Source organism: Mus musculus, chromosome 1 (assembly GCF_000001635.26).
Source record: "Mus musculus strain C57BL/6J chromosome 1, GRCm38.p6 C57BL/6J".
Classification (NCBI taxonomy): domain Eukaryota; kingdom Metazoa; phylum Chordata; class Mammalia; order Rodentia; family Muridae; genus Mus; species Mus musculus.
Genome location: NC_000067.6, coordinates 118,545,848 through 118,559,543, shown reverse-complemented (window position 1 = coordinate 118,559,543; position 13,696 = coordinate 118,545,848). Strand labels below are relative to the sequence as shown.

The 13,696-nt window shown below is 44.1% G+C and overlaps 1 protein-coding gene across 50 annotated transcripts in view; it reads right to left on the bottom strand.

The window, feature by feature from the left end:
• Clasp1 (CLIP associating protein 1) overlaps nt 1-13,696 on the bottom strand; it is a 220,405-nt gene that overhangs the window by 49,919 nt on the left and 156,790 nt on the right. For 27 of the 50 annotated variants that reach the window (NM_001359328.1, NM_001359331.1, NM_001359335.1 and 24 more), the window contains 4 exons: nt 13,254-13,256; nt 11,516-11,679; nt 8,379-8,457; nt 7,388-7,531 (listed from right to left, as the gene is read on the bottom strand). In NM_001359328.1, the coding sequence (NP_001346257.1) occupies nt 7,388-7,531; nt 8,379-8,457; nt 11,516-11,679; nt 13,254-13,256 (390 nt within the window). Of the gene's footprint in view, nt 1-4,157; nt 4,260-7,387; nt 7,532-8,378; nt 8,458-11,515; nt 11,680-11,885; nt 11,889-12,594; nt 12,664-13,253; nt 13,257-13,696 lie in introns of all 50 variants that reach the window. The other 23 variants (XM_030243412.1, XM_030243442.1, XM_030243415.1 and 20 more) reach the window with 5 other exon arrangements.

Sequence of the window (13,696 nt, the reverse complement as noted above, 5' to 3'; positions counted from 1 at the left end):
AAGTGCACTCTGTTTCCTTTGGGAAACAATTTTATTAACTGAGTGAACGCAGGGGCACTTGCAGTGATGGTGGCCATGGGAAAGCAATCTAAAACAAGAGACAGGAACTTTCCCTCAAGCACTGTGCTCCTAAGGCTGTGGCTTAGCCATGAAGAGTCTGAGCTTAAAGACCAAAGACTCAGGAATCAGTGAGGAGGCTGACTTAGAAACACTGAAGCTGGGTGTGGTGGTGCCTGCCTTTTATCTCAGCGCAGAGGCAGAGGCAGAGGCAGAGAGGCAGAGAGGCAGAGAGGCAGAGAGGCAGAGGCAGAGGCAGAGAGGCAGAGGCAGAGGCAGAGAGGCAGAGGCAGAGAGGCAGAGGCAGAGGCAGAGGCAGAGGCAGAGGCAGAGGCAGAGGCAGAGAGGCAGAGGCAGAGGCAGAGGCAGAGAGGCAGAGGCAGAGAGGCAGAGGCAGAGGCAGAGAGGCAGAGGCAGAGAGGCAGAGGCAGAGGCAGAGGCAGAGAGGCAGAGGCAGAGAGGCAGAGGCAGAGAGGCAGAGGCAGAGAGGCAGAGGCAGAGGCAGAGGCAGAGGCAGAGAGGCAGAGGCAGAGAGGCAGAGGCAGAGAGGCAGAGAGGCAGAGAGGCAGAGGCAGAGGCAGAGGCAGAGGCAGAGGCAGAGGCAGAGGCAGAGGCAGAGGCAGAGGCAGAGAGGCAGAGGCAGAGAGGCCAATTTCCGAGTGCTCGCAACCTGGTCTATACAATGTGGTCCAGGCAGGTCAAGTGAGCAGAGAGAGAGAATCTGTCTTAAACAACAACAAAGAAAAAACAAAAACAAAAAACCCTCAAACTAAACTGAAAGATGCTTCTGGTAAATACCAATTGCCATTTCTTGTTAATTTCTACGAGTCAAGAGAAAGAAAAAAAATTATGCAAAACTATTTCTAGTTTCTATTTCATTTTTATTTTAACTGACTATACTGTAAGACATCTTTTCAAAGACTATAATATTTAGGATTACAGTAAAGTCTTTGGAATACTTTCCATGATATAGGGTCAAATTAAAAACTAAGAATATTCTTTGTGGAATAAAAAATTCTTTTTTCATCTTTCTAAATGCACCAGACACCATTTCCTCTCCTGATCATCACAGACTGTTACCAGACTTTCTCTCAGCCTCACTACCCAAGACCCCAGGTGGCTGGCATACTCTTAACCACACCCGAGAAACATCATTACTGATGACGTACTATGATAAAACATACTTTCCTGATTTAAGCACCATATGAAACAATCTGTTTCAAACAAATGAAGGTACTGTCAGGTGATTTGTGGAACAAAACCAACCTCAAACAGTGTGCAAATAAGTCTGTACTGTTAGAAACAGTTCATGAGACGTTAGGGAAACTCCACACACATGCAGGAAAATCACACCGTGAGGAGAAGGCAGACAGGAGAATTTCAGCACACGAAAACACAAGTGTGCCATCACTGCAGTAAGGATGCACAGAGACTTGGGCTTTGCATGTGCATAGAGGCCCCTGAAAACTGTCTCTTCATCTTGCAGACAGAGCCTCGGCTTGGTACTGAACTTGCTATATGTGATGACTGTGAACCTCTGGTTTTCCTGACTCCACCCCTGGAGTACCAGGATGACAGCTGTACACTACCATGCCATAGTACGAGGAGCTGTGGACAGAACAAGGGCATGCTGGGCAAGTACTCTACTTACTGCATTCTGGAACAGTCTATCTTCATTGTGAAATGTGCCAGTGTCTTTAAGAGACCATATTTCCTCCCAGAATAATGCACATGTAATGCCTCAAAATAACTTGAAAATTTTCATGATACTAATAAAAAACAGCATCTTTTAAGAACAGTAGCCTTGTAGCCCTAGACGATGTGCAAATTCTTGGCTATTTATGAAGGTTTACTTTTATCTCAGGAAAGAAAGCACACAGTAAGACCTTTAACTTCTAACTTGGTAGGCTTTTCAAATAATCCCAATGCTAAATTTAAAACACACATGTATTTAATGAGTGTGTGAATGTGTGTATGCATATGCTGTGTGCATGCATGTGCACCTACAGAGGCCAGAAGAGGGTGTCAGATCCTGTGGGGTAGGAATTACAGGTGGTTGTGATCCACCTAATGTGGGCACTGGGGTCTGCAAGAGCAGGTAAGTGCTCTTAACTGCTGAGTCATTTCTCCAGCCCCCTTTACTTTAAAAATATTTATTTTTATTCCTTTTCTCCTGTGTATGGGTGTGTGATTATGTGTATGTACACACATGAGCATATATGCATATGTCTGCAGAAGTCAGAAGAAGGCGTTTGTATCTCCTGGAGCTGGAGGTACAGGCAGCTGTGAACCACCTTTTCAGTCCTCAAAAGTCAAGCTTTGGCTTAAAGGTGGTTACCAAGTACAGTCTTTTCTAAGATCAAAACTTCAGAAATTAAAAATATAATTTGAGACTATGCTTTTAAAAAGATTTCAAATCAAACTTTGACAATGAGACTGCTATGTCCCTAAACTCTGTGATTTAGTGAGAACTGAAAATACCGGAATCCAAGCAAGCGAGAAAGGGAGATTATATCTGCCATTACTATCAAGATGATTACACTGGAGGATAATTCTACCCAGCACTTGGGAGACAGAAGCAGGAGGAGCTCTATAAGTTCAAGGCTAGCAGCCAAGTTAGATAGCAATATTCCGTCTCAAAAACAAACAAAAAGGTCACTTTCCAATACTAAACTACTTAAAGAGCATTTGTAAAAAACCCGGGGTATAATTCATGCTTACTAGTTCAGAAAGTGGAAAAGACACACAACATTCTCACACATGCCCCTGCACAGCCTCTACCACTGCCAGAACCGCTGAGGTAGCCTGGTAAAATTTTCCAAGTGTTACTAACGTGTGTGTGTGTGTGTGTGTGTGTGTGTGTGTGTGTGTGTGTGTGTGTGGCATGCATTTCTGATTTGATTAGGCTGGCTGGCCAGTGAGTTCTGGGGACCTGCTTGCCTCCGCTCCTCTGGCATCTTAAGCATGTTCTGCCATGCTTCTTCACATGGGTCCTGGGGATCTGAACTCAGGCCCTCCCTCACAATTATACAAGCACTTTGCCCACTGAAGCATCTTCATAGCCCCTTGCTAGCTTTTTCTAGTGGACAATTTAGAATTTGTTATGGCCTGGTAATTTCAGGGTCAAATGGAATCTTAAGAGTGATTCTCAATTTTCTTTTTTAAATTTATTTTATTTATATATGAGTACACTGTAGCTGTCAGACACACCAGAAAAGGGCATTGGATCCCATTATAGATGGTTGGGAGCCACCATGTGGTTTCTGGGAATTGAACTCAGGACCACTGGAAGAACAGTCAGTGCTCTTAACCTCTGAGTTATCTCTTCAGCCCCAGTGATTCTCGCTTGTTCCTTTCTAGTAGAATTCAGGAGTAGGTAAAAGGTTCTTCAAAACTCACTGTCTGCTGAGAACTCCTAGGATCATCATCTGCCTGGCAGCTGTACACTTTACAAAAGAAAGGACTTCTTCCAAGCAGGCAGGACATAAATTAAACTTTAATATATGTTTCAGTGTTGATACTACTCAGTTGTAAAAACTTCTGATGTGGGAAAACAGAAGGACACAAAGTTTCTAATTTACTGAGAAGAGTAAACTTCCTTTACAAAACCATTGAAGACAAGGTACTTTGAAAAAAAAATTATGTGTGTGTGTATGTGTGGGTTCACATGAAGGCCAGAGGACAACCTCCAGGTTGTTTCTCAGGTGCTGCCCACCATCACTCAGTGGATTGGAGCTTGCCAAGCAGACTGGGCTAGCTGGCTCAGCATCCCCAGGGATCTTCTTGTCCCCCCTTCCTCTGCATGGCAGCAGCACCTTGATCCATGGGCACTGGGCCCCAACTTGGGGAAAGGTGTCTGCCTGAGTCCTGGATATTTACAATACTCCCCTTGCTGTTCTATTTGATTTGGTAGTGAGCAACACTTAGAAACCATTCACTGGGAAGGTAGTTAATCAGGAACCAACATCAAACCAGGCACACAGAGTCACATGCCATCATATTAATGGTAATTCTCAGTGGCCTCACAGGGGGCAACTGGTACGGACAATGTGAAGGTGGACAGAGAGTGTGCTTGGGGTTAGTATATGGGCTCCATCTACCTGTTTACAACTTTCTTCCAAGCTTCCTTCTCCAGGCCCAGAGCAGGTGGGAACTGACCTACCAGGGACATCCTCCCCTGCTCGACTACGCTGACGCTGGGACTGGTGAGCAGAAGAGGGGAGGGTGCATTAGAAAGAGGAAACAGTCAGTGGAGGTTGTCTGCTGGCTCAAAGTGAAGCTTCATCAAGGCTGAGGCCCCTGAGCCAGAAGTCAGGGACAGTGAGACCTCAGTACCCTGACCTTTGCTGGGTGTCTTAGTTAATCACAGTCCTTCGTGGGAGGAGGAGAAGTCTTGCTTCCTGTGATATGAAGGGCAATCAGAGGCCGAAGTGAGACATGAGAAGCAGTCATGGTTAAGTTCACAGTCAACTCTTAGGTTTTAGATTAGGCTTGCTCCCCACACATACATACATACATACATACATGCACAAACACACACATATTTTACATTAACACTTGTGTGTGTATGTGTGTGGTGAGGTGCACATGTACTACAACATTATGTGGGGACCAGGAACAACTTGTAAGAGACATTTTTCTTCTTCTACCACATGGGTTTCATGAATCAAACCCAGTTCATTAGGCTTGGTGGCAAGAGCGTTTACCCGCTGGGCCATCTTGCTCTTAAGTCATTTAGAAATGTCACCCTTCAGAGATCTGCATACTTTTCTGGATGCGTCGCACACGTGTCTATTCTTCCTAGGTTTCTTTGCCACACCTCCATTGCTCACATTTCTCAAAACCTGAGGAAGCCAAGGAATCAGCAGGCACTTGTGAAAGGTCCCTGGCCCCTGGCCCACTGAAAAGTGACACCGGCTTTGACATTTGACAGAGACAATCACACAAGATAAGCAGACATACAGCATCGAGAATTGTTAAGGAGGAACATGCAATTAAATACTATGGCTGGACTTAGGGGTTCACACTGTAACCCAGAACTGGGAAAAGGAGGCAGGAGATTCAAAGTGCTAAGCTTGAACTTCATCAAGCTCTGTCTCAAAAAGCTAAGGGCTGGAGATACAGCACAGGAGTAGAGAGCCTGCCAGCCTTCCAAGGCCCTGGGTCTGAGTTCTAGCATCTCACATGCACATACTCACACACAAGACAGAAACAAACAATTTTTTGGTTTTTTTGTTTTTTGTTTTTTCGAGATACAGGGTTTCTCTGTGTAGCCCTGGCTGTCCTGGAACTCACTCTGTAAACCAGGCTGGCCTCAACTCAGAAATTCGCCTGCCTCTGCCTCCCAAGTGCTGGGATTAAAGGCATGCGCCACCACTGCCCGGAGGAATCAAACAAATTTAACGGGAAAAATTCTATTGCCTTTATTAGATGGTCTTTCATATATAATATAACTTCCTAAGTACTGGAAAGAGCTTGATTCTCAACTTGTTTCTCAACAGCAACAAATCCCAAACAACCCTTAGACAACAGCAAAAGATGTAAGAGGATCTTTTTCTTACTGAAATCAAGGCTGCTCTCGATGCCCCAGCTAAGTATTATCAGCCTCTCAAAGACAAGAAACTCATGAGATTAAATGCCTTGCTCAGCTGCACAGGCAGAAGCCAAAAGGAGGCCAAGCAGCAAACTTGTTTCCAGGTAACATTCTCCATCACTTTCCACCAATACAGTGCCCTGGAAAAGGTCTAGTGACCACTGACATCTAGCTGGCACACTTACACAAGGAAAAGGTTAATGTTGAAGTAGCCACGCCAGGTAATAGTTGGGTATCTCTGGGAGGCTTCCAGCAGCCACAGTCTGTTAGGCAATACCCTTTGAATGCTGTGAGTTTGCTTTTCGTTTTGAAAAAATACCTTAAATACTAAAACTCCCTTCTCCTTGCAGAGTGAAACATCCCTGAAAAATGGAGCTAAAAATGAAACAAAGGAAATATTAAAAATATTGGAAGTTAGCCAGGCATGGTGGCGCATGCCTTTAATCCCAGCACTTGGGAGGCAGAGGCAGGCGAATTTCTGAGTTCAAGGCCAGCCTGGTCTACAGAGTGAGTTCCAGGACAGCCAGGGCTACACAGAAAAACTCTTGTCTCAGAAAACAAAAAAAAAAAACAAAAAAAAAAAAAAAGGAAGTTAATGAGTGTGAACTCTATCAGCCTATTTGGTTTAAAATGCTTCAAAGGGGCCATCAGTAGGGCTCAGCTGATAAGCTGCTTGCTCAGCACGAATGTGGCCCTAGGCTTGATCACCAAAGTAACATAAGCCAGATGTGATCCCCAGAAGTACATAAGCTGTATGCAGTAGCACAGGCCTGCAATCTCAGCACTGGGAAAGTAAAGGCTGGAGGACCAAAGTTCAAGGTCATAGGGATGGGGCAGGGGTATTAAGAATTAAGAGTACATAGTGTTCTGGCAGAGAACCCAAGCAGAGGCTTAAACTGGAATTCCAACTCCAGGATGAGGGCTTTTTCTGATCTCCCAGGGTCCCTATACTCAGACATGCTCATGCCCACATAACAAACAAACACAAGTCAAAAATAATAAAGGGGCTACTGAGATGGCTCAGTGATTAAGAACACTTGTCCCGTGTCCGTCCCCCCCCCCCCACCCCCCCACAGGGTTTCTCTGTATAGCCCTGGCTGTCCTGGAACTCACTTTGTAGACCAGGCTGACCTCGAACTCAGAAATCCTCCTGCCTCTGCCTCCTGAGTGCTAGGATCAAGGGTGTGCGCCACCACACCCAGCCACCTGTTCCTCTTACAAGAGGTTCACCACTTGGTTGCCAGCATTTACATGGTGGCTCACATCCTCCAGAACTCCAGTTTTAGGGCATCTGATTCTCTTTTCTGACCTTGGTAGGCACTAGGCACAAACATGCTACACAGACATAAATGCAGGCAAAACACCCAAGCACATAAAAAATTTTAAATCCTTTTGTTAAAAAGTAGTTGAAGGGCATCCTCAGCCACATATTGAACACAGGGCTAGGTTAAAACTACGTTTCACTCCCAGGCACCTTTGCAGCCACAGTGAGCCCCAGATCTGCCCATCCCTCATCAGAGCACAGTGCCAGCAAACTCACAACTACTAATGCTTTGCTATTTATTACACAGGTTGCTCCATCAGACTACAGATGGGCAGAGCAGGATGGAGAAGCACTACCAGCACAGCCGTGGTGACACAGCTAGGTGGGTGTGTGGGGCAGAACACACTCTTCCAGGGGATGTGTATGCCTAGCTAAGGAAAGCCTGGAGTCTTGCTTCAGCTCTGTGAACATACCTTTCTCACGTCTGAACTCTTTGGTTCTGTAGTCCATGTTATGATCCTAGAAACAGCTAGTCTTGTTTCGCTGGAATTTACAAAATCTGTGGGGTCCATCTGTCTGGCTAGAGATTCGATGTATTTCAGGATTGCTACTTTGACCTGAAAGACCAATGATTATAAATGTTAAGCATTGGCTGTCACAATCTTTGAATAGAATTCTTGGCTGGCATTCAGACGAAAAGCGAACGCCACGAAGGGGGAACTTCCCCTCTGTCCCTGATGAAGTTTATACATGCACTGACAGGTCTACTCCACATCCGTGCTCCTAGATTCTCAAAGACAATAGCTTTCCCACTGGCCAGAAGGCCAAGCTCAGCTTTGCAGCCTGTTCTGTAAACGTTCTGGGCCAGGACCTGGCAGGCAATTCCCATCCCCCATCTCATACTCCTCCCAGTTTCTCCATTAGTTTTTGTTCTCATGAGAAGAAGGCTACTATCTATGAGACCTATCCTAGAGCCTCAAGAAAAGTCAGTGGTCAAGGAACAGACTACATATGAGCACACACAGCCTCCTTTCTTTGTGTAGTAACATGACTGAGCTGTCTTGTCATTACAGGTGTGACTTTCTACCTGTCTCAGAGAACGTTACTATTAAAAAATTATTCTAACACTGTACTGATCTCGCCACATCAGAATACTTTTCCCAGTTACAGGCTCAACTGTGAAAAAGCTAATGCACATTTGGCAAGGACACAGAACAACTAACGCTACTGACACTGTTGGCAGAAATAAAATATGGCATAATTATTCTGGTAGATTCTAACAGTAGTACCAAAGGAACTAGCCATGTGGGAGCAGAAGGAATGAGAGCACATTCACAGCGGGCTGAACAGAGATGCTCCTAGTTCTCCAGAATCCCTAAGATTATATCCCTAAGACACAGAGGGAAAAGGGACTCGAAAGCAACCATAAATGACAGGTGTTGAATTACATGAACAGCCACCAACCTTGAGGTTTGGAGTTTGAGTCTGATCCACAATAAATCTCATCAAAATGTTAAATTGTTGATCAAATGGAAAGGAATCCCTAGGATAAAAATAAGTTCATATGTTTAATCCTGCTGTAGATTAATATATACAAAAGTACATTCATACATACATATATATATATATACATATATATATATAACTTTTCAGTTTATATAAATATTAATATTTCTATATGGAAAACTGTGTAGCTAATTTAAAACTGAAGTCTAGCTAGGCAGAGAACACAGGCAAGCAGGTGGACTCCTACCCGGGGCCCCCTTCCTGAACACTGATTACTGGAGAACTGGTGATTCTCAGGCCCCATCTTTCTATCTGCACTAGGCCACTTACAGCTCACTCTGTGGAAGCTAAGCAGGCATCCTCCAGTCCTGTAAGTGCAGGTGAGCCTCTTGTGGTCATCACAGATAAATGTTTGTGTGGTGCTCAGTGCTGGGAACTTCTCTACCCAGCTATGACTTATAGGGATGCCCCGGGCCCAAGGAGCCCCTTTCCTTGCCTCAAGCCTGTAACTAAGCCCATGCCTTATAGCCACTGTACATGCCTGATCTAACCAAGTGATCTTTTGGCTAGCAAAACACAATCCTTTTATTCTTTTTTTTGGTTTTTTCCAGACAGGGCTTCTCTATGTAGTCCTGGCTCTCACTTTGTAGACCAGGCTGGCTTCGAACTCAGAAATCCACCTGCCTCTCCACCTTTTATTCTTATGGTGTAGCAATCACTACTGCTAGTTTAAAATTGCATAACAGAGGTACTGGGCTGTGACATCTTCATTGCAGGAAAGACAAGGCAGCTGAGTGTCTGGGAGTGAGTGACAGACAAGGTTCTCTCTGGATCTCTTAGAGATCTAAGAGACTCTTCCTACAGAGGTATGGTAAGAGACTAAGGATGCAGGTTTGAATTCCAACAGAGGAAGAAATATTATCAAATGTTCCAAGACACAAGTGGAAATTAGAAGAAATAACACAAGAAAACTATAAAGTTTTATAAAGGGAAACATATTACAAACTGGTATTTTAATCATAATTACTTATAAAAAGTAAATTTAAGCTAAGTGGTAGAGCACCTGCCAATCACAGGCAAAGCCTTGGAGTTCCCCTAACCCCCGAAGTAATCAAACTGGCCCAAGAGCATCCTTGTTTTCTACAACTGGAAGCTGTGAGAGCTCTCTGTAGCTTCAGCTTCAACCTTTCCTGCTTCTGCCCCAGAAGACAGAGGCATGTCAGTGTGTTCAGGCAAGAAATGTGCCTGTTGGAAGGCATCTCTAGAGGCGAGGAACCAGGGCAGATTACAACAGTGGAGCAAGGTGCTCACAGTGAATAATCACTGATAACCTCTACTATCCTCTGGGACCTGCACCAAGGTATGCATAGCAGTTGAGTGAGTGGGGAATCGGGCAGGGGAAACAAATGCCTTAGACATACACATTTAATTGAGATTACGTTTTTCTGTTTGTTTTTTGTTTGTGCATGTGTGTGACTGTGCTGAGTTTCTTCCTTGATCACTCTATTTACTGAGATAGGATCTACTATTCGAACCCAGAGCTTTCTCCGGTCCTCATGCTTGTGGAGCAAGCACTGAATAATCTGCGCCACCTAAGATTAAGACTCTTATAAGAAAGGGCATCAAGGAAAAGAAGCTAACAGAGATCACAATTCTATTTTCCTCCCATCATGTGTGTGTGTGTGTGTGTGTGTGTGTGTGCATATGTGTGTGTCCAGAAATAAATAATAAATAATTAATACAGGAATAACTAATGATTGCACATACATATACAGAAATAGTTCCTCAGCTCAGAGTTTGAGTACAGGCAACCAATTGTGACCTTAGGCAAGTCAGCACGGCTTCTGTTTCTCACTGTTAAAAAACCATGTTACCTCTGAGTCCTTCCCCGAGAAAACCCCAGGACACCTTGGGTTTGTCCCAAGTCTGTGAACCCTGGGTTCTATGAAAGGTACTGCTGTGGTAATAGCTTCCAAATGCCTGGGAATCCCTTGGTTGTTCTTTTCAGAGATCTATCAATCACACGTTGGCCTCTATCTTCTACCAAATCAGCCAGATCACAGTGAGTATCTTTAGATACTGTCATTCTCTTCTAGTCCAGGCATGCTAACGCCCCTCAACTGCACAGCAAGCACCAGGCTTCTGCAGAGCAGCACAGTTCCCAAGTGTTTCTGAGTCACGGTAACAGCCAGACGAGCTACAAAGATGGTTACTATTCTCGAACTCTGAGCTGAGGAACTGTCTATTTCTGTATGTGTGTGCATTCAGTATTATTTCCATATCAATTTTTTCTGGACACAAACACACATACACATGTATGCATACAGACAGACAGACAGACACAGACACACATGCACATAGAAAGTGCACACAAAAAGCATGTGGAGACCAGCAGTCAACATTAGGTGTCTTCCTCTATCACTTGTCATCTAATATTTTGAGCCAGGGACTCTTGCTAAATCAAGGCTCATCATCAATTTGGTCAGGCTGACTGATCAGCAAGCCCAAGCATTCTCCTGTCCCCACTTCCCCACTGCTGGGATTACAGTGCAAACAAGAGTGCTGGGACTTAATATCAGGTCCTCATGCATGCATGAGACTTCACCCAGAACTGTTAATTTAGAGACAGTTTATGGTCCAACAGATCTCTACATCATACATTACACTAAACTTCTGAGGCAAGTTACAAAAAAAATTGAAGTATTCAAATAGAACTTCAGAAAGATATAAACAAATATTCTACATATTAACCTCTCTAAATGTTTTTTTTTTTATAAAAGAAAGGGAATTTTTAAAGTTCTATACATTTCATAGGCATTCATAAAATATCAGCAACTCAAAGGTAACATGTAAGCAAGGGGAACTGTGTAAAGACTAAAACCACAAGCCTGGTGGTACCGGTGCTGCCTTTAATCCCAACACTCAGGAGGCACAGGCAGGTAGACCTCAGAGTTAGAGCCAGCTCGGTCTATAGAGCAAGTTCCAGGACAGCCAGGACACCATTAAGAAACTCTGTCTTGAAAAACAAACAAAATGAGGACTAAAACTATGGCCAAGACTCCTACAGCAGTAAGATGGCAAGACCAAGTGCTCACCTGGTGACATCGAGAGCCTTCTGAACTTTTGCTTGCACAGATCCAAGTAAGTCTGCTCCCATTTTCTTAAGTAGTTGTGTGAGAAGGACGAAGAGCCAGTCTTGCAAGTCATCCTTATGAATGATTATAAAATCCACGAGGGTCTCCAAAAACATACTGAAAACCTGCATAAGAGAAAAACCAAACACCTCACACCCTGCCTTCATGACTTCCTCCACAGCCTGAGAAGGTTTCAAATGCCTGCCCGAGCTGGCCTAGCCCAGTCTTGTCACTCAGGTTAACTACTGCTCCCATCTTAAGAGGAAACACACAGCAGAATATGGGGATGGGCTTGGGGCAGGGGAGCGGGGAGGGCGTACTTGACACTTACTCTCTGTTGTGAATTCCACCGCACACCAGGCCATGCAACAAAACAAATTCCATGTTAGTCCACAGCAAAGTAACACCAGTTTCATGCAGTTCCTTTCCTGAAAAAGCTACGAACTGATAAAATACTATGTTCTCCCTCAATATAAACCCATAACTGTCAGCACAGAGAGAAATAAATGTTTTGGAGTTTAATCCTGGAGAGTTTTCTGAGAGAGAAAGAAAGACAGAGAGAGACAGGGGTGGTGATGTCTTGTCCTGGTTATATACTATTCTGACTCATTCCCTAGCATTCAACATACCTTTACAGGGCGTCAAGGGGTAGAAGCCCTATTCATGTTTCTGTGACCATTGACTTTTGTCAAGTAATTTGATGTGGGCCAATTTCAGATGTTAAGAATAAGGTTGTAAGAGGAGCTCCTGACAAATTCTCAGGCCACTACGCAGTTACTGCTGCCACTCGAGGTAAAACAGAGTGCAGAGTGGAGCATCCCTAAGCCTGTCTCAGGGAAGGAAGTGGCACCAGGCTCCCCAACCCTAGTGCTGCACTGGGACACCCACCCCACACTTTTCAATTCTATCACAGCAACTATTCACCACAAGGGGCCTCCAGTGACAGCTCAGGAAGTCAGCGAGCTCTGATAGATAGGTGGGAATTCCTAGCTTGGCTCAGGCAGCTAAGAATATGAACTAAACTGAGACCTCCAACTCACTGGACAAGAGCCTTCTGATGGAAACAAATTTCCTTCTTTATCCTCACATTCTGCTTCTGAATCAGCAATCTAGAGGTAATGGGTAACAGAAAGTTCATCAATGTGAAACCATCTAACATAATATCCCTTATGGTATAACTCTTACCAGTTATGTTATACTTATGGTTTAAATTGTATCACTCTTAATAGTTCCATAGAGAAAAAATTGATGGTTAAGATCTTTGGTTATATATTTGGACTTTAACCTCAGTCTTTTGGGGGCTTAAAATTGACGCCTTTGATGCTGTCCTTTCCAGAAGGCCTTCATAGCAGATAGAGTGAGTATTGTTGCAGGAACAAGAGGGAGGAGAAGTACCCTGTGGCTCTTGTTTCACCTTGTTTTTCTACATCCCTAGCTCATGGAAGCAATTCAAGAAATCCTGAATGACTGGGTGAATGGATGGAGGGTGGGTACATGGATGAATAGAGGGCTAGGGTGATGACTTTAGTTAAGCAGACAGATGAATGGATAGGTAGATAGTAGTTAGTGGACAGATGGCTGGATGAACTGATGGGTAAATGAGTGAATCAACAGATGGGTGGATGGCTATTTACTACTTCAAGGACAATTCCTATGAGAAAGCAAGAGTAGGAAAGAAGGAAAAAGGAAGCTGCTGGACTCTCTGCTCATCACAGGCTTTATTCTCCAGTATGACTTGGAAGAGACTACCTTTACTAGGTACAATCCTGTCCACATGAGGTTAGTTCCTATCCATTTCCACACTCTAGTATCTTTCTGGTGTTTAACCCCTTAGCGCTCTCTCTCTCATTTCTCCATTTTCTTACTCTTTAGATATCACTAGCACTTACTAGCTAAAATACAGTGAAATCCAAGGGACTTTTAAAAAGAGGCCCCCTTTCAACACTACCCCTGGTGGGGTTTCTGAGAAAGATTAGGGAGAGGAAGGAGTCTCTTGTTGAAAAGGCAGTCCTTAAAGGTTGGTATCCCAAAAGGCAGAAGTACTACCTAGCAGAACTCCATCTACCAAGTTCTTAGGAACAGCCAGATTCCATCAGAAGATATAGCCGAATTTGGTTTTATAATAAAGGCAACAAATAGATA